Below are 26,748 nucleotides of genomic sequence, written 5' to 3' on the forward strand. Positions count from 1 at the left end.
AAAAATGTGAAATTTAACCTTGCGTTTGCAATTATATTAAAAAAAAATTAAAGTTTAAAGAATAAAGTACTAAGGACAACTGTAGTGGTACTGCAACTCTACTAACTGTTTTAATGTCATTAACGAACATTATTGTGAAACAGAAGAAAACAGTAATTCTTCATTGGGACACTGATGATGCTATAGACAGAAGCATTAAGACATCTGCATGGTTCCTCAAATTATTTTCATACGTTTATTTTTACATTTTATTTAGCTTAGTGAAACTTTTTTTTTAAAGATATATTCATAAAACTGAGTAAAAGAAGACAGATTCTACTACTTCTGAAAATGGCAAACATTGACGTAAATACTCAAGACATGGAGAGAGAAAAAAAAAACTTTTAAGTGAGGAGAACTTGACGGTATAAAGAACATAAAGTAGCTGCCAGGACAAAGAGGGGGGCATGAAATGGCTTCTATAATCGCAACCACTTTATGAAGAAAGCAAACAACCATGGATAGCTATAGTAAGTCCAACAATCCGTTAACAGCTTTCACAGATTATGGTAAGGGCTGAAAGATGAAAGGAAAAAAAGGGAAAATCTGATGAAAAATAAGCTTCAGAAATTCAGTGATCGCTTTTGTTCAGGAAAAGCATCAGCAACAGATGTGACCCCTTACAAAGAGCCAGTGTGTTACTGGCGGATAACAATATCAGAAATGGCTGCCATTGTTGGAAACCGTGTCGGCATAGTGGAATATTTAGAAAACATTACCGCCGTTTTTCTATTCCTCTGCCTTTTCAGCGAATCGACCTTTGAACTTGACGTCTAGCTCTTTTTTGATATTCATAACCTCGCCAAACAATTTTTATAATATCCCACCGTAACTAAATGGTACGCGGAGTGCCGCTAATGTGAGAAAGTGCCTGCTTGGCAATTCTCTTGGCGATGGTTTCGCATTAATTTTCCTTTTGTATAATAAATAAATAAAATGAAACGACTTAAACTTTAAAAATTTGTAAAATATATATTCAAATAAAAATTATTTTTAAAATTAAGATTGATTTCATACTGAGAAAATATGCATAATTACAACTACAAGGAAATGGTTAAATTAAACATGTTTCTAGCTCTATGGGGACACCAAAAAGCTCGATAAATTTTACCGAAGGGCTTTGGCAATGATTTTAAACCAATGAAATACGGTTTCATAATAAGTGATAAAATTTGGTAAATGTGGTAAAATTTTGTATTTTTATCATTATACTTCAGAGCATGGAATAAAATTTATTCTGTAAAATTTTTATTTTCAGTTTTGTATTTTTTCGTTCCTAAATGTGGGGTGATAAGAATTATAATTTTGAAAACAAGAATTTCCGGTAAACCTTAACGATATTAACTGAAAAATTATTACAAAAATGATTTAAATGCCGCATATTTTGACTTTGTTAACCAGAATTAAGTTTTTTTCCCCAAGAAATGTCATCAATGTACAGTACTGCAATTTCATTAGAATTCGTCTCCTGTTTCATTATTGACTGAATTGAAGGTGAATATTTTTTCTTTTGAATAAAACATACGTTTTGTAAGTCAGACTTAACAGTAACAAACTGAACAGTAATCAAAATTAGCAGTAAAAATATACAATAAGGTGCCCTTCTTTCCACTTGTTTGGATGCTTTTAATGTTCTTGCAGAAGTGACTTGAATGTGAGATTTTCTAGCAATAAGTAATCATGATAGAAATAATAGGAAAATAAAAGATTTTATCTACAGTAAAAACTTCAAGTTGCGATACCCTATCCAAAGGTCACCCTATTCTACAATCTAACCTATTCCGATAAAGCAATGGAATAATTTTTCATTTAAATTTTTCGTAATAATATAGACAATTAAAATAATATAGTTTTTACTACCTTTTTATAACCTTACATTTTTACAAATCATTTTAACTATTGTATCCAAGTTTTCTAAATGGAAAACTTTTCAGATTTTTAGATTATTTCAGAATCAACATTTAACTAAGTTACAATTTATTCGATAGATATCAATTTTAATTGCTGACAAAATATCAAAATTTATCTGCCATTTCAGAGTCAGATTTAAAATAATAATTTTTCTCAATGTTATATTTGAATCAATCGTGGAATTAACATAAATTTTTCATGTTTTTTTCTCTTTTTTTTTTCTCGTGTGTTTAATAGTAACAAGTTGGTAGCTATGACAATGGCTAAGGTAATCAAGAAAAATAAAAACACTAGGAGCACTACATAAACACAAAAAAAAAACATAAGTTAATTCGATTCCTTCTAATTTAAATTTCTTTCTTTCGATATTTATATGTATTTTCAAGCCTTCTATTTTTCTAAGAGCATCAAATTAATATTTCCTCAATGCTATAAATAAAACAATATTTTTAAGATGCAAAATCGGCCACTGGCATAAGTTGAAAGCCTGTTATTGATACTTTTTTTTGCTAAATCAAGATGAAATAATATTAATAAAATATTTCTCTTAATTTGTCACTTTCGAAAGCATTGCCATTTAAAATTTTGAACACTGACTCTATCGAACAAAAAAAGTAGGCTTTAGTGTCAATAAAATGTTCGTTTACATTTCTTCTCAACGCGGTTCAACTCTTAATACTGATAATACAGTTGAACTTGGCTTAAATCAAGCTTTGAAACCCATCGCCAATTTGAGAAATAAATAGCTAGTAACCCTCGTATCAAAACCAACAGGCAGGGTGGTATAAAAAAAAATAACAAGTCATCTCGGGGGCAAATAAAATCACACAAAAGCCTATCATGAATTGAAGAGATTTGAGGGATAAAAAAAAAAGTTCTGGGGTGGATTTTGAATGGAACAGCGGAGAATGATGCGAGGGGTGTGTACACACTCTGGCGAGCAATTTTTCACTAAAAGACCCGAAAACAGATTACCAGCCTGCGAACTGGCTTCACCCCTGTGTTCGCTTTCTTTATTACACAGGGGTAAATTAAGTACTTTAAAAACATTCTAAATCCCTTGGGAACACGTGTTTGAAAGACAACCGCTTCCTAGTGAAAGAAATAACTTGGAGAGAAAAGCCTTGCCTCTCTATATATTTTTTTTCATGCAGACCCCTGTACTCAAAGAATTTTATTCCTTTAAAATTATTCGGAGATAAAATAAAACAAGTTATTTAACGCGTTATTTTTCAACGAAGATATGAATATTAATTTTAGTTTGCGGCATTTTAATTTCTTATTTAATTTTCATTTTTTTTTGCATTTTACACTAGCACGTAATTCTTTACTCGTATTTTTTACGATTTTTTCAATAACAACATTAAAGGCAGTTATTACGCTAAATTCAAAAATTTTTTAGTAACTAATTAAAATTAACTTTAAAATAATTATATTACTATTTTTTATATCTTCCATACTATATTTTTTATTAGGGATATTTGTTCACATGTTTTTTTATATTCCAAAGCAGATATTAAGCTAAATTCAAAAATTTTTTAATAGCTAATTAAAATTAACTTTAAAATAATTATATTACTATTTTTAATATCTTCCATACTATATTTTTTATTAAGGATATTTGTTCACATGTTTTTTTATAAATTTTTTTTTTGTTCTTGTTTTATAAGAGCAAAATAAAATAAAATTAGGAAATGATTCCGAAATCCTGCTACTTAAAGTAAATATTTGTTCGTGAACAAATTCGTTATTTTTCTCACATTAAAACACCACATTTTAATTAAATTTAATACTTCATCTTACGTGTTTTATTTAATTAATTAAATAAAACACTTCATCTTACGGGACTAATAATCATTAAGTATTATTCTAATCAATTAATAAAATTTGAAAATTGAGCAATTTTTTTAATAAAATAATAATGAAGAATAGTGTTTCAATTTAATATTAAAAGTTTAACACATAAAAATCCAATTAATAAAATTATAATTAACGTTCTGACAAATGTTAATTACCATTATAAATTTATTAATTAATAAAAAGTGATTAAAAACGAGAATGATTTAAAACTTAAAAATTCAATTTAATTCCACAAATATATAAATTAGAAACAAATGTAAACAGCATTTTGATTTATGTTAAAACAATAATAGAGAAAGTACATAATTTTAAAAAAAAAGTTAAAAATGAATAAATTCTGAATACTAAAATGATTCTTCATTCATTCATTTTGTTATTAACAAAGTGAATATCTTTTGAATAAATGTTTTTTTTTCTACCTTTTGTTTCAGCTCTTTGTTTTACCACTGCGCGATAAAAACTAATTAAAGCTATCTAATTTCAGCAAAAAAAGAAACACTTTCATTATGTTGTGAATATTACTTTTAAGCTGTGTTTATATTTGATTAAAAATGAATTTATTTTTATGATTTCAAAATAGGAATAAAAAGTAAAAGCAGCTTTATGCCGACGATATTGAAAAAAAATAAATGGATATATATATTCCACGCTTAGACTTATTTCTTCTGTGAAATTCTTTTTAAGCGTGAAGTTTTTTTTTCTTCTTATGATACTTAACATATTTTTTTCCTCTGAAAGAGCTTTTTCTTCCTTTTATTTTACAAACTTCTCTTTTGTTTTCTTTCCAAACTGCGATTCATTTTTTGAAAGTTAATGAAAAAAACTGTAATCTTTTGATTAAATTTGAATTGATCAAACGCCTGCGAGTTTTGTAAGAAAAAAGGGGAAAAAAACGTCTACATAGGAGGGAAGAACAGGAAAAATAAAGGAAAAATAAAAACGTGAAAGGCACGCAGCAAAAACTAAAGTTCAACTGTTACTGCTGCAAATAAAAGAGAAAGGAGAATTAATGAATTCCAATTTTTTTTTATTCCGGTTTTTTTTTATTTAAATGAACTTTCAAATGACCATGTTTTTTTAAAAAAAGAAAACAGGAAATAGAAAAAAATGTGCATGAATAAAGAAAAATATTTTATACGTCTTTTTTATTGCTTCGGAAATTAATATTTCATTAAGGTTACCGCCCTTTTGAATTAAACATTGGATTTAGTATTTAATAATTAAATTAATATTTCAGTCTCGTTAACATTTTGCGTTCACAATGATCATTAAATAAAGCTGATTTCATGAAATAATTACATTAATGCAGTGACTTTATAATGGGTTATATTTATTATTGTTCTTACAGGATGTCATTAATTTTCTTTTCTTCCCATGAGTAGTACGATTTTCTCTCTCATTGTACAAATTTCTTGATTCGTCTAAAATCATTTCTAAAACAGATCTAAAAAATCTATGCTCACAACTAAACTGACATTGAAGGCATGCTAAAAATACGGTAGCCTGTTTTCGTAAATTTCCATTAATTAAATTAAAACGGTTTTGTGTTGACTATTTTATTTTATAACCGACGTTGAGCAGCCGACCCAATGTTTACGATTGAGTTACTGAGTTCAACTCCGTAGCCTTGTAATTTTGAAACTAATCCAGAAGACAAAGAAACTCCTCGATCTGAGTATTCTGAGAAACTGAGCTGAAATTTGATTCAACTAACCCGCATTTGCGTTTCATGGAGAGAAAAAACACGAAAACCTCCCACGGTTAGCCTGACGTCAAGGAGACTATGATCTGTCTCCAATGAAGACGTATTATGTCAGCACTGTGGTCGGTGCGAGCAGGGTGTAAATTTCGTATCGACCAGCCATTGCTGGAGTTCGAACCTGGGTTACTTCAGTGGGAGGCGAGCGCTTTTATCACCACGGCTCTGTGTTGACTATAGTACTTAATTGAGTTACAACTATTTTTTACTAAATAATAGTAAAATATAAATCTTTATTCAAAGCTATTCTTGATTACATGAGAGAATTATCAATGCAATTTTGATTTCTATTATTATAACAGTTTATTCCCATAATTTTAACCATTACCAACAGTTTTATATTTGATTTTGAAGACAGTTTTATATTTGATATTGATTTCTTCCACTTGCCAATTATCGATACTCGTTTTGAAATGTATGGAAGTTTTGAAAATAAGTTTTTCAAAACTTATAAATGCTCCTTAATTTTATCGGTTCAGTTTTAACTGTAACTGACAGATTCCTCACAAGATCTTGCAGAACCCTTTGAATATTCTCTTTCTACGGTATCAATGTAAAAAATGTTAAAAATAAATTTTAAAAATAAAATTTTAACAATTATCTTAAAAAAAAAATAAATAAAAGTTTCATTATTCTTAGATTTGGATATCACTAGCCTGGGGCTCTTCGCAAATGTAACTAACTATTATAGCTCTGCAGATTTTAAAAAGAAAAAAATTTGAATAAATTTTCGATGAAAGAATTGATAAAATTCATTTGTTGAAATCAGTAATATATTTTTAAATATTCACCTTTTTTTCGTCATTTTAACTATTTTAAACTATTAAATTTGTTCATGAAAACTAAATACTCCTAAAAACCTTTACATTAGAAAATTCAGGTTTTTCAGAGTTCTTAACATTTCTAAAAACCTGACGTGTTATATCTTTTCTCCGACCAATATTTTGGCTCTTTTCTGTTTGATTTAATCATGATGCAAAAAACGTTAATTACAATTAATAAACTTACTTAATTCAAATTTTATGTGCATAAAATAACGTTTTATGCTTGCTTTTTTTTATATTTTCAATATAAACAACAACAAATAGAATAATAACACGCATTTGAAGTTTTTTTGGGGGTAAAATAGTTTATGTTAATTTCCATTTAAAATGAGAAAAAATATAACGTCTGAATTTTCCTATAAAGTTAATTATTTTTAAATTGAATAAATAGCTGTATGAATTATTTTCTATTTCATCGTATGGATTATTTTACATTATATCTATTTCTATTTATTATTTCTTAAAAGTAAATTTAGAATTTGAAAGCTACCTCAGAGGAATTCCAGGTTTATAAGGTGACTTGGCTATAAATAAATCTCCTTTCCCTCTAAAACAAAATTTAGTGATTTTAAATTGTTTCAGCCGTTTTCCCTTTCAGCAACCATAGATATTTTATTTCCTCCTGAAGCGAAAGTATATATAATATATCAAGACACGTCGCCATTTCAACTATGTTCCTTGTCGATACTTTATCGTTTGCTTCATCTATCTTTTATCTTCTTTCAATGAAATAAGTGAGACGGAAGCATGCTCAAAAGTCAGAAATATCAAGTTGACTAGAATTCTCGGTTATGTTTTGAAGGATTTATCTTTTTTTATCGTTTGCCAAACGATTCTTTTACATTTTTGAAGAAATCCCTATTCCATCACTTTTAAATGACGTCATGGAAGCTTAAAAGAAATCCGACTGCAAACGATTTCTTTTTCCATCGCTTTTAATTTTATGAACGTAGAATTTTATGGTCAGCTTTAAGGAGTGGGTTGAAAATACGGCAGAATGCCTACCGTAACGAGTAAATTATTATGCACTATATTTATGATTTTGTCATATAATATAAATATGTACCACCAGAGGGAGCTATAAAAAGAAGGATATAAAAAGCGAGTAACACGATGTAAGGATTGTCATAAAACATACGGTTATAAAACCTCTCTTCGGCTGATAAAATGATGGAGTCGGGTAATACTTTTATGTAGTGGCAGTTAAAAAGAAAAACTATAAAACAGAGTAGAAAATGCTTTTTCCAATAAGTGTAAAAAGCAAAAAGCATTTGGCCTTATTGTAGGCCATGAAAACTGAAATGAGAGTCGGAAATAAAATTTTGAAGCATATATAATGGGCAAAATATATCAGAATGTTTTTTTATGTATATATATATATATATTTAAACAGCTGTAGTTTTTCTCGGCTATTGAAAACTGGAATATGTTTTTATGGAAATAACTTAGAAAGTAAATAATTTTTTTCTTCTCTTTTTCTTAAATGTTCGTTATTTCTTTACTGATATTTTAAAAGAAGCAAGGCATATTATGTGGAATAGCTTTCTTTTAAAAGAATGGTATAGCATTTATAATACATGATTATTTATTAGTTAATAAGAATGTCATATATATTCATATATTAATTATTTTAGTAGGTTAGAAGCTTTTTAATTATTTTAGTAGGTTAGAAGCTTTTTAATTATTTTAGTAGGTTAGAATGTCTTATCTTAGTAGTTGATATTCTTAAAAGTTCCTGAAAATTACTTTTATCATTAGCTTTCATGATTATCACGCATTATTAGCTGAATAATAGCTTTAAAACTGTCAGGTTTAAATTTTTCAGATATTTAATGTGTATTTATGTATGATTTTTGTTCTATTTTGCTAGTTGTTATAGAATTTATATCCTATTACTTGAAATGCATTATCTGATTTTGAAAACTTTCATTTCTTTCTATGCAAAATCTATTTAGACACATCGAGGAAATTTACAAAGAGCAAGCTTGACTAAGAACTGAAGGGGAACGGTGTTGTTTAGATCTAAGTATAAAAGGAGTTTTTAATGTTTAAAAATTGAAACATATGGAATTGAATACTCGTACGGCACATAACATACAGAGGTAAAAAAGATGTTTCGATTTAATGAGTATTTAATGAAGGAAACTTAGAAACTTAAGGACCTGATCCACACTTGCTGACAATCACGATTGATGGATGATACAGTCAACTTATCGCAAGATCAAGTTTTTCAAAAAATTTATTAGAAATTTTGAAATAAAAATTATAAATAGAAGTTTGAAACTTTTTTGTATAATTTCAATGGGATGCCTGCAAGTGACGTAGTGTGGGTACCTCGATCATGATTGGTTGTTGAAACGTGGCATTTGTTTACGTCAGCAACTGTACTTTCCATTTTATTTCGAGTGAGTCAAGCATCAGCTCTCTTAAGGAACCCATTTTATATTCTTTCACAAAGATTTCAATTCTTTCACTATATACTTTTAATATAAACAAACCAGCTTTACTATTTATCTATATAAACAAACTAGTTACACTTTCAGTCAGTTTCACTTACAGAATATTTTTTATTAGGTATGGTATTTTTGGTAAGTTTTAAAATCATAGTAGTATTGAATGTCTAACACTAATATAATCATATTGGGCCTGAAATTACGTTTATGTAACTTTGATATTTGGTCTAAACTTATAAACTAGAAAACTAGTTTAAGTTTTCTAATTGGAAAAAGTTGGTCTTTCTGGAGCTGTCTTCTTACACTGAAAAAAAAATCTGGTAAATTTACCGTATTGTATGGTAATGATATTTCTGATAAAAAAAACATATTTCTGTTTAAAAAAAGAAACAAAATATACCGGTACAAAATAAATACTTAAAATCATTCATTGCGTAATTTTTCACTTCATAAAGGAACGGTTGACCAGAATTTCTGGTTTTTAAAATTGTAGTTCTTATTATCACACATTTAGTAAGAAATACAAGACTAAATTTAACCGGATAAAAGTATCATGATAAAATTACCAAATTTCATCACAGATTATAATACCATATTTCATTCTCAATTTCACAAAAATCAGTACCAAAGCACTTCCGTAAAAATTACCGAGCTTTTTGTTGTTCCCATAGAGCCAGTTTTAGAATAGAATTTTGCCATAGTCACGTAGTTTTGACCATATTTTTTTTCTCAGTGCAGAGCTTTCTTTTTCTTCTCTCTACCTAGAAATATCTATATTCGTAATTTAATGGCATTACATTTTTAAAAAAAAAATATAAATAACTTGTGTATGCGTTTATTCATATAAAAATTATAACTTCTAAATTTAATTAGAAGTTGCAATTAAAATTTTCAAGTTGTTGCGGTTTGATTTTAACATCCAACAACTTAAAGATTAAAGTAAACGCATTGTTCACGCAGTTGAGCAATTACTCAAACTGTTGCTTCTTTTTTTTCTTCCTTACTTAACAAACCAACCTATTTAATTTTATTTTTTTTGAATAAAAATTCCCTTTAATTAGAGAGCCATCAAACAATCTTTTTAAGGTCATAATCTCTAATCCACATTTTTTTTTTTTTTAATTTTACGAAGAAAACGATCACTTTTCTTTTTGATGTTGTCACTTTAATCTCCGACCGCATTTAATTACGATTCCTCCCCGCATTAATGGGAAAGTAGCAATGGAATAGGGGAAGGGAAAAAGAAAAAAAAGGAAAACCTAACTTCGTTCGCCTCAACAGCTGGTTTCTCATTTTTCGGCAAACGATTTTTTTTTTTTTTAATTTCATTCTTCCCCATTCTTTATTAATGTTCTAAACACAACCCATCAGAGAAGCAACTCCCAAAAGAATATTTATAAAGAACACGCAATAATAACTTTCAACTCCCCGAATAGTTGACGTTAATAGCCGCCAATAGGAGGGTCGCCAAGAGGAAATAATCTGCATAATTTGGCGATTCTTCTGATGGGACACTTGTTTTCACACACCAAAAAAGAAAAGAAGAACAAAAAAGTAAATGCATGAACTGAAGCGTACGCCCCTAATTGCAGTATGGTTTTCTAAATAGTCTTCTAATGTTTATTTCTAGAATTGTGGTTATTAATTATTGCCGTCTGCGCATTACGCTTTAATTTAGTCTTAATTTTAAAGATAAGAAGATTAATGCGCCAAATCTTCTAAATGATATTACGCTTACCCTATAATTTATTCACCTTGCCAACAGTAAATAGTAGTTACAGAGCTGTCATTTGCATCTGAATATTTTTTCCTTCTCATTGGCTGTTGCGTGTTACAAATAGCTTTGTGTTAAAAGAAACTAAAATTATGTAAAACATTATTTTCATGGGGGTAATAATCAAAAAAACATAGTCGTGCAAAGGCTAAGTTTGTTGACTTTCACCCCTTAGCAAACCATTAGTAGTCACGAAGAGTATTATACGACTATTAATGCGGGTTATTTAACTGTGGATTAATGAAATAATTTATGCAGACCTTACAATAATTGTTTCAAATTAAAATAATTATCTGAATTTTGTCAATATATTCACATTTAAAACGTTAAAAAATTAGTTGTGTAACATTTGAGTTTGTTGACTTTTCACTTCTACGATAACAAATGGAAAGAAAAGAAATAAGAAAATCTTCAGAAAATGTGTGTGAGATTTTATCCAACAATAATTTTAGAATGTCCACAGTAATTATTTTAAAATATATTATGCAACTATACCATCATGTATCGTGGTGTAAGATTTAATATTTATTTCAAATCAGAAACTATTTTGTAATAATTATATATTTATAAAAGAAATATCGACTTGATATTTGAGAATTTTCAAAACATTAAGAGAAAGAATGTAAATTGTAAGAGGTTTCTTTACTTCTTTCTTTTATTAATTGAGTTTTCTTCTTTTTGGTCTTTTTATTAATAGAAAAAAAAATTAAAACAATTACTAAGTTACTCGGAAGAATTTAAAACTATTAACTATAATTATTAACACTGCGCTGAGAAGTTTTTTTTTGAAGAGGTAATTTAATTTTATTTTAAACACCGGAACTTTTCACCCCAAGGTAGCTTCGATTATCAATCGCCATGATTACCCGATGAAAAACTTCATTTGGTACAAAAATATAAATAGCAATTTACAGTCGACATGTTTCAAGCGCTTTGAAAAAGGGCACCCATTTTCAAGACTTACCAGAAGTGAATAAAAGAAAGTGACTCGTTATTTGCTATTTATTAGTTTTTGAAGCGAATAAAGTTTTTAATCGGGTAATATCTTACATGTTTATTTTCTTGGAATTATTTATTTAATACCCAAATAAATACCAAAATACAATGATATACAATGATGATTATATTTAATACCAAAATACAATACCCTTGGTATGTTTCAAAATCATTTTTATTTCTTGACGATAAACAGTCTGTCACATTGAAAGTAAAAACTATTGAATTAAAAGAGGAAAAAAATTCTTGTATTTACACAGATTTGTTTTTCCACACTATTCGGATCAGATTAAAACTGAATAATTATCTTGGTCGTGGTTAGAATTTCGTTCCCAATTTTTTTTTAAAAGTTATCTTTTAATTTTGGATTACTGTTAAATATTTTTCACTAAAGAAACTGTTTAGCAAAAAATACTCGTGATAAATTTACTTAAAATATTGTTTTAGATTTTAATTGTTATTTTGTATTCATTATTTTCATTGCATGCGTTGACTGAATATAGTTTTGTGTGAAATTTGTAAGGGAGTGTGTGTGTGGGGGGGGGGGGGGTTAGTGTGCACGTGGGGCTAGAGTGTGAATAATTTTTTTATTTTTTGGTCAAATTTCATTTGTCGTAGATTGGCAACATTGATGTACAGTGCGCAAATGAGAACGGACCACCCTGAATAACTTTTAATCTAATGATCGGATTTTCGTGTTCTAGGACTCCATCTTAATGGTTAGAGGGAGTGTCGTAAAATGCTCTATTTAATTAGTGATTAGTGATAAGACGATTAATTAGTTAATAAGTTACGAAATCAGGCACAAAAACGTATTTTCTCCGAATAAACACATCCGTTTTTCGACGGATTCGGATTTCTGACACCTAACATACAGGAGGTAGCCGCAATATGGGATATAAACTAAAATTAATTTTTTTGCATGAATGTATCTTTGGATAAATGAATTATATAATTGCGTGTAAAGATTTTTCAATTCGCTAAAAAAGTTCTCGAGATATGGAGAAATGCGTAAAAAATAAAATTAACATTAGGGGGTCCAAGTTTTGGATCGCTCTCCTGGTTTAACTAATATGATCATATTTCCAGATTGCAGCTACCCCCTATATTTTGGGGGCAGAAATCCGAATCTGTCGAAAAAAGGGTATGTCTATCAAAGCAAGTACGTTTTTGTGTCGGATTACATAACTTAAAATATCGTCTTCACTTATTAATTAGCAAATTTAGGTAATCTCCTCTAGTTATTAAGATTAATCATTCTAGAACATTAAGATACAATCATTAGGTCAAAAGTTACTCGAAGTGGTCCATTTTTTTTGTGCATTGTACAATTCATTATTTAGTTGCAAAAGCACACTGTGAATGATTTATTAGAAATTTGTAAAAAAGGGTTATTGAGGAGCAGAATTAGCTTTTAAATTGTCTTTTAACTCGTTTTATAACCTATTTCATTTCTAGAATTTCAAAAAAAGGTGACGATGTGTTATAAAGTATATGTTTTTTTACCCATTTTGATAATGACATTTGCTCTGCATTCCAATGGAAGAAGTATAAATTGTTTATAAATATAACCCATTTGATATTATTTATTTTTTTTGAAATCGGAATGATTTTGTAAAATATCCTTACAATTAGTTGCTTCACTATTAAATAAAATATTTAGAACGAAACCTTTATATTAATTCACCCCTTAAGGGTTTTAAAAAAATATAAGAGGGATGCTTTATCAAGTTTTTTTAGAAGAATATAATAAAAATAGATGAATTATTTTTTGTCATGCATTAAACTCAAATAAAATATATAGCGAATTAATAGAATGAATATAGGGTAAACTAGCCAGTGAAGGAACATTTAAGCTTCGCTTGCCTTTTAAAAAATCATATTAATTTCAAAATTCGTAATTTTAGTTAAATGACAGTGTCAACATATTTGTTACCAATTGCAAATTATGTAAAACAATTGCAGAGAACTTACATAATATTGTTTTAAAGTTTTGGAGGATCAAATAACCAGTAGTAAGAAGACCAAGTGAAGGAACAGCTCTTACCAGTGAATGAACACCCAGTAAAGGAACACTTAATTTTGGTTATTTTTTAATGCTCTTTATGAATTTATAAGCCATACAAATATTTAAAAACAAGCCTATTCTTGAAATTATAACATATAAATACTTGGAAAATGTTAACTTTTTTTTGTAATCATGAATTGAAAACTAAAGTGTCAACATATTAACACATACTGTTCATTCACTGGGAACACGAATTAACATGCCTGTTCCCTCACTGATTAGAAGTTGTCTTTCGTATTTTTAACATACTTTTGATGCGGAACATCACTAAAAGTACAAGAAAATTAAAGTTTATCTTTTATTTCCATTAACTTAGAAAGAAAACCAGTAAAGGAACGCTTGTTCCTTAACTGGTTATTCATCGTTTGGTGATCCAGTGAATAAACACCCCCTTAACTCAGTACTTTATTATGCTATGATGCTTAAAAAAATAAAACGTAACTTCAATAACTATATTTTGAATTCTCTTTTTCACAGTGAGAAAAATAAAACTATTACAGGCAATTAATTCCACTTCAAACATATAAATACAAACACTCACCTTATAATTTTTTCAAAGAAACGAGGTGTTGCAGAGATAATAACAAATTCAAAAAGTTTACCAGAGAAGTCTATTTCACCAGGCAATCCAAAACATTGCTAGATGACTTCCTATTGTTTCGCAGTAAGCTATTGTTACCAATCAATCTAAAGAAAAACTTTCAAATTCTTATTTTTAATCTTATTTTCTTTTCTTATTATTCTTATTTTTAATCTTATTTTCTTTTCTTATTATTCTTATTTTTAATCTTATTTATTTAATCTCTCTTATTTTTATTTTTAATTAATATATATGAAATGTTCCTTCACTGGGTAGTGTTCCTTCACTGGTTGATTTACCCTAGAATAAATAGCGAATTATAACGTCTTCTCATTTGCGAGTTGTTTTCGTTACTCTAGTAAGGGAAATATCGCTAAATCACGCATTTTCCATTCGGAAGATTTCCTTACCATGTTCAAACTAGGGTTATTAAAATTAATTCAACGTAAAATTGGTTTCATGCTTTCAAATAAATCAAATTGAATAATGATTTTAAAATCTATTGACTTGTGTTTAAAATGTCTTTCTCTGTACAGTGAAATGTAATATTACAAATTCGTCTTTTAATTAATATATGTAAACATTTATTCTCCAATAAGGCTTAGATTGAAATTTATTTGACTTTAGATATATCTTACTGAGTTGAAAATAAATAATTACTTAATAAGTTATCAAGTTTGCACACACTAGTTTCATTAGCTTGTCCACATTAGTCCCGTATAATGGGCTAGAGGGGACAAAAAAAAAGCTTTTTTTTTTTAAAAAAAAGTATTATTACAGAATAACTAAAGAAATTTGTAATTTCAGATAAAAACAATAATGCACGTAATCGTTCAAATTATTGATTAAAAAATACTTCATGCGTTTAAAAATTATATGAACTGGTTTTTTAACAAATTTGTAAAAATTGTTTTCTTATACAAGGTAAAGCCCTTAATTTAAGCACTTAACTAATTTCTCCATTTAAATTTTGGACCATATATGAGATAAATGAAAAAACTAAATGAGTTTCATTTCAATATTTTGGAATAATTGGGGTAATTAGCCTCATAGACAGTAATGCTGTATAACAATAAAATATTTTTAGTTTGAATTTCGATGAAAAAAATCTGCTTATCATCATGGAATAAAAATAATTATGAAACAATTATGGGGATTGATAATCGAACAAGTTTTTTAATGATTATAGTATGTGATTTTGCTCAATGAGAATGCCCGAAAATGTTAGATAGTATTTATTTTCTTATGATGCATTTGTTTAGGATGTATAAGGATTAATATTGTTCCTAATAATTTTTTCGGGCAAATCCGTTGTTAAGATTGGTAGTTTTGACAGGTACAATAAATAAATACACGAATTTTACCTTTATCAGTTTTAGTGAAGTATTTTAAACAATCTTAAATAAGTCAACAACCCCAACGCTTAGTTTTAAATATAAATAAATATAAATTTGCACAATATTTTAAGTCTAAGAAAATTTCGTATGTTTATGAGATATAAATCTGAAGTAGTATATAATTGTATGAATTGACATTGTATGGCTTTAAATTTTGGAATCATTTTAAATTGTTATTTGTGTATACAGGGTGATTTTTAAAAGATGGGCAAAATTTTAGGAAGTGATAGTACACACCCAAGCAAACAATTTTTATCAAAGAATGCATGGTCGAAAACAAAACGCAAAACCGCTAGAGGGTGTCAAAGTTTATGTTCTTATATGAGGCAAAAACACACAAAGAACGATGAAGTTAAGTTATAAAAACAAATTTAATGGCATGTGATTACAATAAGTGTTCAAAACAGTTGTCCGAACATTCTGAAACACACCAGGCATATCACGAACTTTCCCTGCAGCGGCTGAAAGCTTGGCGTAGTGCAGCGCAGTAACTCGCAACAGGAATGGAGCTTTCACGTTTGCATCAAACAACTTTCCAAATGATCCAGCACCTTTGCTTTTTGTTTTCGACCAAGCATTTTTTGATAAAAATTGTTTGCTTCGGTGTTTACTATCACTTCCTAAAATTTTTCCCATCTTTTTAGAATCACCCTGTATATATATATATATATATATATATATATATATATATATATATATATATATATATATATATATATATATATATATATATATATATATATATATATATATATATATATATATATATATGGGTAATACACAACAAATGTTTTGATTATTTTGAAATAAAGACTATATAAACATAATCAATCTTTTAACTTACAATTTTTTTCCTTACCTTGAGAAGTAATAAAACAAATTATAAAGTAATTTTGAATTGATTGAAGCTAAACACTATGCCGAAAAAATGATCAGTCACGTTTTAAAAGAGAACAACAATAACTACAATTTTGTCTTAATTATAAATAAGTTTTTTTTAAGAAAAGAAAACTATTATAATTAATAAAAGTTAATAGTTGTTCACCATGACGATATATTCATGCATACTCCTTCACGCTATTCACAAATATCATGATTAAATTATCACAAACTTAACTAGTCATTGATTGATTGATAATTATTTTATTTATAATAACCATAAATAATTTATTATTTTATTTATAAAAACCAAAAACAAATGTTTCCGTAGCAAGCACATCTTCAGTGAAACTATTCATAGAAAACCTTAAGATCCAAACTATGTTGCCTACGCCATCTAGTGACAAATTAATACACTTTCTGATCGGTAATTAAAAGTAATGTTGCCTTCTAGTAGCAAATGAAACTATATAAATGATCTGTAATTTTTTTCTTAAATCCGCATTTAGACATTATCAATAACTTCATAATTATTAATAATCAGCTTCAAATCAACCTTATACATTATACCATTTATAACACAAACTAAAATATTATTAAAAAAATAATAAATGAATAAATAAGTAAATAAATATAATTAAAAAAAACAAATAAAAATATTTTCTAAATATTTCCTATTTAAATTTTAAATAATAGTGTCATTGTATCCGAAATAAATATAAATAAAACCATGCATTTTTTTTAAACATTTGACGAAATATTTACGAGTAATATTATATCGTACACATCCTAAAAAATATTTTTTTGGAATAAGTAATAATTGTATACTAGAATAATTAATTTAAAGTTAAAAAAGTAACGTAACATAATAATTTTGTCTTAAATGTTTTAGTTTATCCCTATAATCCCTAAATTTAAATATCAAATGAACATACTGGAATTGAAGTAAAATTGCCAATGATTAACAATGTGAATGACTTTTTTCTTATACCTCATATTACCCTTATTTTAAGTCATATTGTACTTCTTGGTTGAAAAAGAACGGTATGTATAGGTAAAAATGATTTTTTTAAATGGTTATTTACGGAATTGTTTGCTATCAAAATTGTTTCGTTTATTTATTTTATTATAAATAAATATTCCTATTTTTTTATCTTTTTAAATCGTTTCTTAGTTTTTAATTATGAATTATTTTTTAACTATTTCGCTTTTGTCAGTTTAGTTTAGACAAGTGATTTCAGTATGTCGTTTTGTGATGATTCAAATGCTCGGAAAACAATACATGGTGTTTATAAATTCCCGGACCCATTTTGATGTTTAATAACTCATAAAATAATGAAGATATAAACAAACTTATGGCATTTATTGATGGAATAACTCATATATTTTCCTTTTCAGGTTTGAATTGTAAATATCGTCTGCACGTGTGGTTAATTTCAGATAATTTAATTTTCCAGTCTAAATATCTGTACTTTTCTAAATATCGTCTGCTTATTAATTGCATTTTTCTCTCTTTTGTTTTTGGCAACTATTGCAATGTTATGTTTACTTATGATGTGCTTGTTCTATGTAGTACTTTTTTATGTGATGTTTTATTCGAGCGGATATTAAGGAGAATTCATACACCACAGCACAGATTTTATGGTGGATGCCGACATGCTTGCCGCTACCTGGCTTGTAATTGACTATCGACTTGATACTCTCCTTGCGACGAAGGGGGCACACGTGGAAGTTCATTGACAAGGGTCATGAAACTTTTGGATTCTATCTAACCATTTATGTTATTAATTTTAATCTATCTTTATTATTTTATGAGTTATTAAACATCAAAATGGGTCCGGGACTTTATAAACACCCTGTATTATTATTATTTTTTTTTTGAAGTAGACCTATTGAGTGATATGGGTGTACTTTTTTTGTCCTTTTTTCTCGAATATCTTCCATTGTTTTTGTAACTTTCCGACGGTATCCACATCAGTTTAATTTTGAAATTTGAGGATTAAACTTCCACCTCTTAGGAGATAGGAAGGAAAAAGAAGATAGATCTCTTCAGAAAAGCTGAAAATAAAAATCTAAATGAAATAATGGGGACAAATTCATCTTAAAATGTTATTGAATATCTAAATCAATTTCCGGCACACTTTTCAATTACATTATATGTGCTATCGTATTGCGTTTAAGACCTATTCAATTTTACCGACATCAGAAAATAAAAGAGCATTAAATCCTCTTTATTCACTCGCTCTGAGTCACAAGTTTAGAAAACCTGTAATCAGGGACCTTATCGCCTAATCGTTCAATTAGTTAGGGGAGGCGAATAAGCTGTCAATCGAATTAAAAGCAAAGTGGCGCTAAAGCGGCCTTTATTGAGGAAGAACCTCACCCAACATTCTGCCATCTGCTTTTGACAGACTCAACACCGTCGAACATAGTGGAGGGTCTAAGAACTTTTTTTTTATCGTTTGCGTTACCGGACTGTGATGCTGGATACTCTCCCATCCGGTATCCGGACGTCACTCAATCGGGAACCGGATGGTCGGTCGGTTATCGTTTGGATTCCCATGAGGATGCTGCGGATGTGGGAGGGGAGTAGGTGGTGGTCGAAGCAGATGGATATCGTTTGGCAAAAGGAACGTACGTGTTGCCCTATAGAATGAATGATGACAGGAACGTGGATGGGTGTAGGGGAGGGATAATTAGGAAACGCGGAATGTCACTTATATTCTCTGTTGGGGGGTCTGTATCTATCTTGGCGCTGTTTTCGGTTGAAGAAGCCAAGCGTTTCGAGATTCAGAGCCAAATGGGACTATAAATTACGTCTCTGTCATCGAATTACGTAGTTTCTCGGATTTGCTTATGTTGTGTTTGATTTATGAGCTTTCTTTTTGGGTTTATAGATGCAAAAGATATAAACTCTGGGGAAGTTCCAGATTTGTTTATAGTTAACAGTTTATTTATAGTTTATTTAATTCGTTTATCAAGTCAGTTTTGAAAAATTCTCCTTTTGCAAGGATTCTGCTAAGTGAAATATTTATTCATTGCATGGAATAAATAATTAAAAATGAATCTACCTGCAAAGAATTCATGATTAGGTTTGAGTTGCAAAACTTCAACTGTCAAAAAAAAAAAAAAAAAAACTAAAAGGGAAATCTTTTTGAAAAAATACATCGCTCTAATGCTACGAATTACTAATAATAAGAATGAAAAACTACACTCAGTACATAGGGGAGAGTCAATAATATTAAAATTTCGCAATTGCATTCTTTAATTTTATCGTTAACTACATTAGTCACATCATTGTTAATTACATTAATTAATTACATTAATCGATTACATTAATCAATTACATGTCGATCACATTAATTTGTTAGCTCCTTGAATAAAAGTTTTCTTCCTTGTAAATGATTTAATTCTTTTTGTTCATTTAATTAACATGTTTTCAAAATAGTATCTATTTCGATTAACTCATAAAAAACCTTTTCTTTTAATATTTTTATTAATATTTTTAAGAAAAATTTTTTTTTTTCAAATCTTTCTTTCCTAAAAATAATTAACTATGGTTATCAAGCGCATTACCATAAAAATTTGCTTGAATTCTTAGTTTTATAATGTTTAATACTCCTGAGAAAGTTTAAAAACTACTGAATACTGCTACTTTGATATACTTTTACAGTTTTACTTATAGAATATTCAATTAAATGTTGCATTTAATAGGTCAGTGGCTCTTTTTTAACTGTTTAAGGACAATTAAATGTTTACTGAAATTAAAATATTTAAGATATTTTAGCAAAAGTTATTAGCTATAAATATATGAATACTTAATTTTAGTTCATATTTTATGAATTAATAAATATTAGGTTTCAAGATGTTTTTTGTTTCTAATCATCTTAAAATAACGCTAGCAAGCAATCTTTAATTTAGTGAATCTTAAAAGTACAAACTCTCACCATTTGTCCAATTTCTACCCAAATCATGTGAATTGTTTAATTCACGTCATTTACAAGGAGAAAGAAATTGTATAAGTCGATTTAGTTCTTTAGCTTTTGATAGAAATCTGAGTTCTGTTGGGAAAAGTAGCCAGATGGTTGTTGTACTCCAGAGAACATGAGATCTGAAGAGTTTTACTTATCATTATGTTTATAAACATGAAAAGTGAAGATACTCTTTACGCTAAACAATACAGACTTATTAATAAAATATTCTAATTTTTTTCCCGTTTCAAAATTTCTTTATCTAGTAAATCATGGTAATAAAAACAAAGGTCAACTAAAACGGCAGAATATCAGCACCATGATTAGTTAAATGTTGCGCTTGTTCTAAAAAAATTTTTTAAGCTTATTTTTTTATTTATTGAAATTAATATTGGGGTTACGTATGCCTTAAATGAAATAACAGAATAAATATTTGTCATAAAACAAGCAATTTTAAAAATGTAATTGCACACTTTTATAATCTAAAAAGTTATAAGGAATTGAAAGATATGTTTTAAGTTGCTCTCTCCCGTTACTAAAATATTTTAAAAATAAAAATGGCTCCCATGTCCAACATTTTAAAAGTGTTCTTTTTCTTTATTTACGTATTTCATTTTTAATTAAAACATCAATAAGTTATCTTGTAATAAAATAGTAATAAGTTAAAGAGCGTAAAATGCTTTATGGAATGTATTCAATACTTAATCTCTTTATTCACCCATGTTCTATTTTGATAGTATACTAGTAGATGGCAGCACAAACAACTAGAAAACTTTGAGACTAAATACTAGCATATTTCTATTTAAAGACTAAATTGTTACGGAATGCTTGCTTGGAATAATTTAGTTACTTAATATATGGTTCTAGATATGCATGTATGTAATTTAAGAATAATTTTACGTAAAACTTATATTATAATAAGAAAATAAAATTAAATATACCGGAATATGAAATAATAAGTAAAAATATAGTAAACAGAATGAATTGGTAAAAAGGTTGTAAAAATATTCAACTTTAACAAGTAAATATTTAAGGAGCTATACAATTTAAAAATTTTGTTACAATTTCATACAATTTACAATATTTTCGATAAAAATTTTTTTACTTTATATTTTTATAATATGCTAATTAATATTAAATAACATTTTTTGAACAACGATTTCTGTTAAATAATATTTTTTTAAAAATAATACTCGCTATAGTGTATTTATGCTAATAGAAATGTATGATAGTGAACATAAAATTACTTTTACTTTAAAACAGAAGCTAAAATCCGTTTGGAATTATAGTTGGGGAGAGTTGTAAGTTTTTTTTTTAATAATAGCACTTTAATAGAATATTTTACAATTCGAACACCACAATCCTTAACATATGTACAAAAATTTCTAATAATTCGCGTTTATAAATAATTCAATGCATTATTTTAGTAATGCATTATCAAACAATAGAAACAAATTCTGTAAAATACGAATGAAGTTATATACTGAATATTTTCCATCCTTTGACAGGTAATTTATCAGAAATTTGCTGGAATTATGTAGGGGTGCAGTCCTAGGGACCCAAATTGAAATGAGGCTTATAAATCACATTTTAATATTGATTTTAAAAAACACTTTGAAATTCTCTTTTACATTAAATGCTTTCATTTATTTTGGAAAACACTATCGTTCATCGTCTTTTTCATTTAATTTTATTATATTTTTACGAAAAGCATAAATCATTTAAAAATGCTATACTCTTAAGAATCATGCGCCGTAAATTTTTTTAAGCATTTGTAGAGGCCTTAAAAAATATATCAAAGAATTTATAAATCTATGTGCTGTAACATCAGTAGTTTAAGTGCATGGATTATTCACAAAATAACTTAAGAGTATGTAAAATATAATTGAAGGTTAATAAATAGGTGACATTAATTAAATAAATTAAGAAAAATAAATACATACAAATATATACTTAAAAAGATTTACGACCAAACTGGTGGGAAATGATAGCAATAAAAATATAGATTGACCCCCTGTTTTCTTAAGGGGGGAAGTTATATGAAATAGTGATTGAAAATTTAAAAAAAATTGAAATTATTTTTTTCCACTATCATGAAAAAAAAAATACATTTAAAATATTATTTAGAAACATAAATTTTAGTTGGAGTTTGATGAAAACAAATTTTACTCAGATAGCAACAATGTAGTACAAACAATGTCTAAACTTACTTGATTCGGAGTGGTGGGTTCATTGTTATTCTCCCCAACAAACTCATCTTTATCCTGGTCATCGAGACCATTAGAGAAGATATGGTTACAGTTAGATTCATCACCATTCCTTATGCCTTCCTTCATTTCACCTTCCGAATGGGAATTAACGACCCCTTCAGGAAGAATATCGTCTGCTGGGAGGGACATCTTGTCTACACTGCCTTTCATCTCGTGCTGCAAGGAAAACACATTTACAGATTCTTAAGGATGGACAGATTCTTGGCAATTTATTTCTGACAAATCAATTTATCTCTGCATTTATACATTTCCTTCAATGTTGCAATATATATATATATATATATATATATATATATATATATATATATATATATATATATATATATATATATATATATATATATATATATATATATATATATATATATATATATATATACTTATTTTGGAAATTCGGTTAGTTAAAGTTCAAAATAAAATTTGAAATATGGTCTATACCATGTGGTTTAATTTTGTACGGCTCGTATATGCTTACACAATATACATAAATGTACTTAGAAAAAATGTATTGGGCCGTTCAAAAAGTACGTACATCCCGAAGGGGGGGGGGAGGGGATTTGCTATTATGTACGGTTTTGTACGATGGGGAGGGGGGGGAGGTATTATACAAAGTACGTACTTTATAAACATACACCAAATTTAAATTTGACTTTATCCTACACACTCCTTAAGTAAATATTTAATTTTATTTAAAACATAATTATTTTAATTTTTATGAAAAAGGGGGGTAGACTAATAAAATGTACGTACTCTAAGGGGGGGGGAGTAAGACCTTATGTACGGTAATGTACGAAGGGGGGGGGGGAGGGGTTTAAAATTTCTCCATATTTGTGTACGTACTTTTTGAACGGCCCCTATAGACTTTACCAGAATATGATAAAATTTACCATGCGTCTGGATCCAAAGAGCAAGAAGCTCGGTGATTTTTAAAGAAGCGATTTGGTGATGATTTTGGTAAAATTAACTAAAGAAATATGGATTTATAATATGTAAAAAAGTTTGTAAATGAGGCAAAATTTGGTTACTTTATCGTAATACCTTAGAGAATGGCATAAAAACAATTTATTTGGTTACATTTACTTTCTAATATTTACTTATATTTACTTATTTTTTACTAAATGTTGTAATAAGATTTCTAATTTTGAAAACCGGAACTGGTAATGATATTTCTATTAAAAAAACAAACAAACATAATTTTAGTTCATGAAACCAAAATATTTAAACCCTATATTTGGAGATTTTTCCATTCATAGGGAACGGTTTACCAGAAATTCTGGTTTTCAAATTTATAGTTCACAGTAAAAAAAAAAAAAAAGGCTTCTCATAATCGAGGGAAAATGCGTCAAAATGAAGTAAATAATAGTCGAATTTAAAATCCCATGTATTCAAAATTAAAACTCATTTCTGGGCAAAATTCATAGTCGTAAAAATGATGTAGTAGCAGATATATATGAGAGAGATGTTCGTTCGCTCCCTTCAAAATTCGAACTTAGAAACTCAGAATTCATGATAGGATGCTTGAACTACCATAATTATGAAAGACAGGCATATATTACAGGCATACAGGCCAGAAACAAATTTCATCGAATTAAATTAGTGAAATTTTTTTATAAATTAAATTTCTAAATAAGAATTGATTTAAACATAAACTGTTTTTACGCAGTCTAAGTTTCAAATATTTAACTATACAAAGATCAAAAAAACTATCGGAAAGAATAGATGTACCTCAATTTAAAGCAAAAATAGTTTCAATGAACAATTTACTAGTACATAATCGAATCATTTCTAAATCTTCTACACCCGCTTTAAAATATTCTTAGAAAAAATCATTAAACTTCTAACGATTCAGAAATTAAATTAGAATAGTGACTAAATCATTTTCACTGTGGAACCAAATTTAAGTTAATTTTAATTACTTATTATAGAAAATTATAAGTCTTAAACAAACTGATAAAAACAAACATTGTTCAAAACTAGAATATAATTTAGTTTTATTTTCATATACTAAATTTGTTTTAATGAAACTCAAATATTTAAACACCAAAATCATATTTAAGATAATTTAATAAGATTTTGATCCCAAAGTAATCATCTTAATTTCTGAAAATCAAAATATAAAATATTGTGTGAAATTTATACAAATCAATATAGTGATACTTACCATACAAATTGAAATCGAAATTAACCTTAAACTTCAAGTAATTAATTAAACTATTATGTAAAGAACTGAAAATAAGCACAAGAATCCAAAATAGTTTAGAGTTAAAAGAATTTCAGTAAACAATTTAATAACTTTTAACAAGTTCTTTTTTAAATCTTTAATAAAATAATAGCAAAGACTTTTAATGAAAACCAAAAACACTTGTAAAACTTCTGTACTGAGAAAAAAGTAATTAAATTAATAATTAAGTTACATTTAATAATTTATTAAAGTAATATATAATTCAAATTAAACTTTTAACGAGAGTAATGATCTGAATATTTGTAAATTAAAATATAACTTATCATGCGCAAATTTTTGCTCATTAATAGTTACACTTATTCTAAAAAATCTGAATTCTTATTTAAACCGATCTAAAATTTCAAATAATTAATGAAACAATGATCGAAATAGCTGATAATAAGCAAATAAATCCATATTAATTTAGAGTGAAAATGATTTCAGAGAATAAGTCATTAACATTTATTAGATTTATTGATAAATCACTTACAAAATGAGATGAAACAATTCACTCGGAAAGCTAAAAACACTTGTGAAAATGGTATACTAAAATATAATTAAATTAATAATTAGTTTATTTTCAATTATTAATTAAATAATATATACTTTAAATAAATAATTTAAATGAATAATTTAACTAGATCTTTTAATAAAAGTAGTAACCTGAATATTTTTAAATTGAAATATTTGCGCAAATTGATGCAAATTAATAGTGACACTTACTTTTAAAAATTTAAATTCTAATCTAAATTGACCTAAAGTTTCAAATAATTAACAAAACAATAATCAAAACAGCTGAGAATAAGTACATAAATCCATATTAATTTAGAGTAAAAATGTTTCCAGTGAATAATTTATTAACACTTAATAGATTCATTTATAAATCTCTTACAAAATATGAACAAAGAATTCGAACAAAAGCCCAGCACTCGTATGAACAATTCAAAGCTCAAACAACGAAGAATAAGCGACTTATATTCATCACAAAATATTCACGATACAACGAATTTCGAAAGATAATTTGGCGACTACACCACTTTTGCGCCAAAATATAAAGACAAACTGGATGAAGGTTGAGAGCAAAACGGGTTTATAACATTCGACAGGAAAGATAATTGGAAATCTCCGGCGAAGAATTCTGTCAAAAACAAAAATACATTTCCCAAGCTACGGAAATCGAAACACATACGCGTAAACTTTTAAAAGACTGAAAACTTAGAAGTATTTTCCTTACGATGTAATTTATTTTCCTATATAAAGAGGAAATAAATTATTTAAATGTGAATTTTTATTCTGCTAAGAAAAAGCATTTTTTTACTCAAACATTTGAGAATTCTCAAAAGAAGTGGAAAAAAAAAATCTTTTAAATAGAAATGGTATTGCTTGTTTAGCATTTATATTTGAGAAAGAGGAAAACCTTAATTTAAAATATCTAATTTTTATTTTTTATTTTAAAAAGAATGTGTTAAGATTGAGTTTGGAATTAATAAAGCGTTTTAAATTTATTTATGAGTTTTGAAAAGAGTTTTACGAAACTACTTTTTATTTTTACATTATATTTATTTCATAGCAATCAGCGAATTATTTAATTAATATGTAAATTAATTCAATGGATCAAAATGGAACAAAAATTTGGAAATAGCTCTAATAATATTCCTTTTAATTGAAAAGTTTAGTAACTAATGTTAAAGTGTAAGAAGACTGAGAAAAAGTATGATCTTAACTACCAGACAATGGTCAAATTTA

At 27.4% G+C, this 26,748-nt stretch overlaps 1 protein-coding gene across 2 annotated transcripts in view; it reads right to left on the reverse strand.

The window, feature by feature from the left end:
- The window catches only part of LOC107445627 (uncharacterized), a 626,385-nt gene that overhangs the window by 349,420 nt on the left and 250,217 nt on the right, over positions 1–26,748 (reverse strand). For both annotated transcript variants that reach the window (XM_071177173.2, XM_071177172.2), the window contains exon 2: positions 22,722–22,937. In XM_071177173.2, the coding sequence (XP_071033274.2) occupies positions 22,722–22,937 (216 nt within the window). The remainder of the gene's footprint in view (positions 1–22,721; positions 22,938–26,748) is intronic.

Source organism: Parasteatoda tepidariorum, chromosome 2 (assembly GCF_982258835.1).
Source record: "Parasteatoda tepidariorum strain Cologne lab strain chromosome 2, Ptep-v5.0, whole genome shotgun sequence".
NCBI lineage: Eukaryota > Metazoa > Arthropoda > Arachnida > Araneae > Theridiidae > Parasteatoda > Parasteatoda tepidariorum.